General features: G+C 48.4%; 1 protein-coding gene across 1 annotated transcript; it reads right to left on the bottom strand.

Moving 5' to 3' along the window:
• Positions 1–1,240: 1,240 nt before the first annotated feature.
• On the bottom strand, positions 1,241–4,976 carry LOC144591902 (uncharacterized; the record flags this gene model as incomplete). Its single annotated transcript, XM_078395907.1, has 3 exons — positions 1,241–1,347; positions 1,448–1,619; positions 4,810–4,976. Coding segments are annotated over 3 exons (416 nt in total), but the record flags the coding sequence as incomplete, so codon positions are not given.
• Positions 4,977–5,066: the final 90 nt, after the last annotated feature.

Below are 5,066 nucleotides of genomic sequence, written 5' to 3' on the forward strand. Positions count from 1 at the left end.
GGGTTAGTGTGTCAGGACCCATCTAGGAGCGTGTGGGGTTACACAGTGTGTCAGTACCCATCTAGGAGTGTGTGGAGTTACACAGTGTGTCAGGGACCCATGTAGGCGTGTGTGTGTGTGGTTACACAGTGAGTCAGGACCCATCTAGGAGTGTGTGGAGTTACAGTGTGTCAGGACCCATCTAGGTGTGTGTGGAGTTGCACAGTGTGTCAGGACCCATCTAGGAGTGTGTGGAGTTACACAGTGTGTCAGGAACCATCTAGGAGCGTGTGAAGTTAGTGTGTCAGGGACGATCTAGGAGTGTGTGGAGTTACACAGTGTGTCAGGACCCATCTAAGAGTGTGTGAGGTTACACAGTGAGTCAGGACCTATCTAGGAGTGTGTGGGGTTACACAGTGTGTCAGGGCCCATCTAGGAGTGTGTGGAGTTACACAGTGTGTCAGGACCCATCTAGGAGTGTGTGGGGTTTTCCCGTGTCTGAGGAACCCTGCCAGCAGTGTGTGGGGCATCACTGCGCACACATTCTCCCCCAGGTGTGCACTGGATATCACTGATTTCACCCACAACCTGATGCATTGCAAAGCCTTGTACGATTAACGCCTGGAGGAGTTGAAATAATGCAGTGTAATAGTTCCGGTGTATGTCAGAGATCGGGTGATCTGGAAACTACCATCTACCTCCTTGGTTACACGCGGGCAATCCTAGATCGGACTTTCCTCCTTTTACCCTGCACTAAACGTTATTTCCTCATAATTTATCTATACTGTATATGGCTCGATTATAATCACGTCTTGTCTTTCTGCTGACTGGGTAACAATCTCCAATCCCATAATAATCCTATATGTTTCAATAAGATCCACTCTCATCCTTCCAAATTGCAGTGTATACAAGCCCAGTCGCTCCAGTCTTTCAAAATACGACAATCCCGCGATTGCTGGAATTAACCTAGTAAACCTACGCTGCACTTGCTGCAAGAATGTCCTTCCTCAAATTTGGAGACATAAATTTGGTGTGGTCTCACTAGTACAACAGCAGAAGGACCTGCCCTGTACAACTGCAGAAGGACCTCTTTGCTCCTATACTCAACTCCTCTTGTCATGAACGCCAACATGCCATTAGCTTTCTTCACTGCCCGCTGTACCTGCATGCTTACTTTCAGTCGAACAATTGCTTAAGGTTTGATCTTCTGATTTCCGATTCTGCAAAGCTCTGAACAAACAGTTTCAGTATTACATCAATTTTAACAAGTCATTGGTGTGAACTGTACATTTCAACACTCACCTTCCATATGAGAGGATAATTCAGATAAACCACTGGTGATGTTCATGTATTCTTGTGGATCAGGACCTGTTCAAATCAAAGAGCATTCATTAAACCAGACTTGAATAACATTGTTAACACCAGTGTTCCAAAGTGATATTCAGTTCAGTGTGTTGATTTGCCGTACCGAGCTTCTGGATTTCTTTCAGTATTTTGTCCAGCTTTGGTAATTCATTCTGCATTTTCACAAAGGATTCCCACATCACCCGCCGGGGCCGGTTGCCTTTCTCCATCACCAGACTTAGGAAGAGGGTCGAACAGTCAATCCGGTTTCCCTTGACCGCGAGCTCACTGATATTCTGTGAAGAACAACAATGAATATATTGAGATGTGAATGAGACAGTGCTAATGGGGGGGGGGGGGTATTAGCGATTCAGTAATGGGATACTCTGGTATTATTGAGCATAGAGGCAGGCATTGGTTTGCCTGTTTATACATCCATGACACTGGGCTAACCAACTGTGCACTCCCAGAGTCCTGACAGTGTGAAACGCGCTTCACACCTGGCAGTGTCCGAGAACACAGCAGAATACAGCACGGGAACAGGCCATTTAGGTCAACGATGGCTGTGTTGATATGGATGGGAAATGTATCCAATTCATTTTGGCCTCACATAGACACTATCCCACTAGAAATGGATGTGTCCAGTCCAGCCTACATTGCTTCCTGCTCGGCATTTTGAGGCTATTATGTTATTTCATCTACATTCTTACCCGCTCTGAGCCCGCACCGAACTTCTTTCCACTTACCTCGACTCCATCCTATCCCCGCTGGGAAAATTCCTCCCCACCTACGTCCAAGACACCTCACACGCTCTCCATCTCCTCGATAACTTCCGGGTTGCAGGCCCCCACTCCCTCATCTTTACCATGGATGTCCAGTCACTCTACACTTCCATCCTCCACATGGATGGTCTTGAAGCCCTCCGTTTCTTCCTCGACCGTAGAACCAGCCAATCCCCATCTAGTAACACTCTCCTCGGCCTGGCAGAGCTGGTTCATATCCTTAACAACTTCTCCTTTGGCGCCTCCCACTTCCTCCAAACCAGAGGCGTAGCTATGGGCACTCGCATATCATATCATATCATATCATATATATACAGCCGGAAACAGGCCTTTTCGGCCCTCCAAGTCCGTGCCACCCAGTGATCCCCGTACATTAACACTATCCTACACCCACTAGGGACAATTTTTACATTTACATTTACCCAGCCAATTAACCTACATACCTGCATGGGCCCAGCTACGCCTGCCTCTTTGTCGGGTACGTCGAACAATCCCTGTTCCAGACGTACACCGGCCCCATCCCCGAACTCTACCTCCGCTACATCGACGACTGCATTGGTGCCACCTCTTGTACCCATGCAGAACTCACTGACTTCATACATTTCACCACCAATTTCCATCCTGCCCTTAACTATACTTGGACTATCTCCGACATCTCCCTCCCGTTTCTGGACCTCACCATCTCCATCACAGGAGACAGACTAGTCACTGACATCCACTACAAACCCACTGACTCCCACAGCTATCTGGCCTACACCTCTTCCCAACCTGACTCCTGCAAAAAGTCTATCCCCTACTCCCAATTCCTCCGTCTACGCCGCATCTGCGCCGGGGATGAGGTGTTCCATACTAGGGCATCAGTGATGTCCTAATTCTTCAGGCAACGGGGCTTCCCCTCTACCATTATAGATGAGGCTCTCACTAGGACATCCTCTATATCCCACAGCTCCGCTCTTGCTCCCGCTCCCCCCATTCGTAACAAGGACAGAATCCCACTCGTTCTCACCTTCCACCCCATCAGCCAGCAAATCCAACAAATCATCCTGCAACGTTTCCTTCCCCTACAACTGGACCCCACTACCGGCCACATCTTCCCAACTCCTCTCCTTTCTGTGTTCCGCAGAGACAGTTCCCTCCGTAACTCCCTGGTCCACTCGTCCCTTCGTACCCAAACCACCCCCTCCCCGGGCACTTTCCCCTGCAACCGCAGGAGATGCAACACCTGTCCATTTCCCTCCCCCCTCAACTCCGTCCAAGGACCTAAACAGTCTTTCCAGGTGAGACAGAGGTCCACCTGCACCTCCACCAACTTCATTGATTGTATCCGCTGCTCTAGATGTCAATTTCAAGAGAGAGCTGGATAGAGCTCTTAAGGATAGCGGAGTGAGGGGGTATGGGGAGAAGGCAGGAACGGGGTACTGATTGAGAGTGATCAGCCATGATCGCATTGAATGGCGGTACTGGCTCGAAGGGCTGAATGGCCTACTCCTGCACCTATCGTATATTGTCTATTGTCTATAATTTCCCTACATCGGCGAGACCAAATGCAGGCTCGGCGATCGTTTCGCTCAACACCTTCGCTCAGTCCGCCTTAACCAACCTGATCTCCCGGTGGCTGAGCACTTCAACTCCCTCTCCCACTCCCAGTCTGACCTTTCTGTCATGGGCCTCCTCCAGTGCCATAGTGAGGCCCAGCGGAAATTGGAGGAACAGCACTTCATATTTCGCTTGGGCAGCTTGCAGCCCAACGATATGAACATTGACTTCTCCAACTTTAGATAGTTTCTCTGTCTCTCTCTTTTACCCCTCCCCATCCCAGTTCTCCCACTGTCTTCCTGTCTCCACCTATATACTTTCTTTGTCCCGCCCCCTGACACCCGTCTGAAAAAGGGTCTAGACCTGAAACATCACCCATTCCCTCGCTCCTAGATGCTGCCTGACCTGCTGAGTTACTCCAGCATTTTGTGATACCTTCGATTTGTGCAGCATCTGCAGTTATTTTCCTACATTCTGAGCCCGCATTCACTCATTGACCAGATAACTTTTTTATTTCTATACCTACCCCAGTTACACCCGATCAAAGACATCCCTCTCTTGCACATTTCCTGCAGCTCATCCCCTCCTTTTACTGCATATTAACTCGGCTCCTCTTTCCACAGATGCGCGCATAACTGGCCTGCTGAATATTGTTTGTTGAGATTGTAGATTGAATGACAAGCGAACAGTTTAATGTCTTAGAGTAATTCAGCAGGTCAGGCAGCATCTCCAAAAACAGAGTTATTTAGTGCAGCACAGTATGTTCTTTTTTTGTAAACCAGGATCTGCAGTTCTTGTGCTTTTGCCTAATGCCCTCTGTGGTTTAACGAACTGAACTAAATGCGACCAATGAAACTGATGCCACATAAAACGTGTTATAGTTTTTGATTCTCGTTTACAAGTTTACTGCTCCCTGACCGTTGTGCTAAGATGCATGTGTGGGAAGAACAGCTGGATCAGAATGGACAATTCTCAGAAGTTCCCATGTCACAGGTTTTATTCCTAATACCAGATTTACAGGACACAAACCGATCAGAGATTATTGCATTGTCCATTACATTGTTCAGCCCAGGGAGTGCGAGGTGAGTGAGACTGGCATTGGTCACTCTTCCCCAATGCCGTCAGTTCTGTGACGGGAAACAGAAGTCACCGTGATCCTTCCACTTACCACGTGTTCTTGTTTAGTGAAATGTCCCTCCGGTCTCATCATGGAGCTGAGACTTTCAACCCCTTCTTCAATCGCCTGTTTTAGTCTCTCCCGATAGAATTTTGTTAGTTGGAACAATTGGTACTCGTTCCACTGTGTCAGGAGCTCAGACAATGTAGGCGTCAGATCTGTGTATTCAAAGAGAGAAACAAAACACCATCTGACTCAGTACCCTTGGCTCCCGCTACAACAGCAACCCCCACCCTGAGTGTTCCAGG

This window comes from Rhinoraja longicauda, unplaced genomic scaffold (assembly GCF_053455715.1).
Source record: "Rhinoraja longicauda isolate Sanriku21f unplaced genomic scaffold, sRhiLon1.1 Scf003027, whole genome shotgun sequence".
In the NCBI taxonomy this organism is placed as follows: domain Eukaryota; kingdom Metazoa; phylum Chordata; class Chondrichthyes; order Rajiformes; family Arhynchobatidae; genus Rhinoraja; species Rhinoraja longicauda.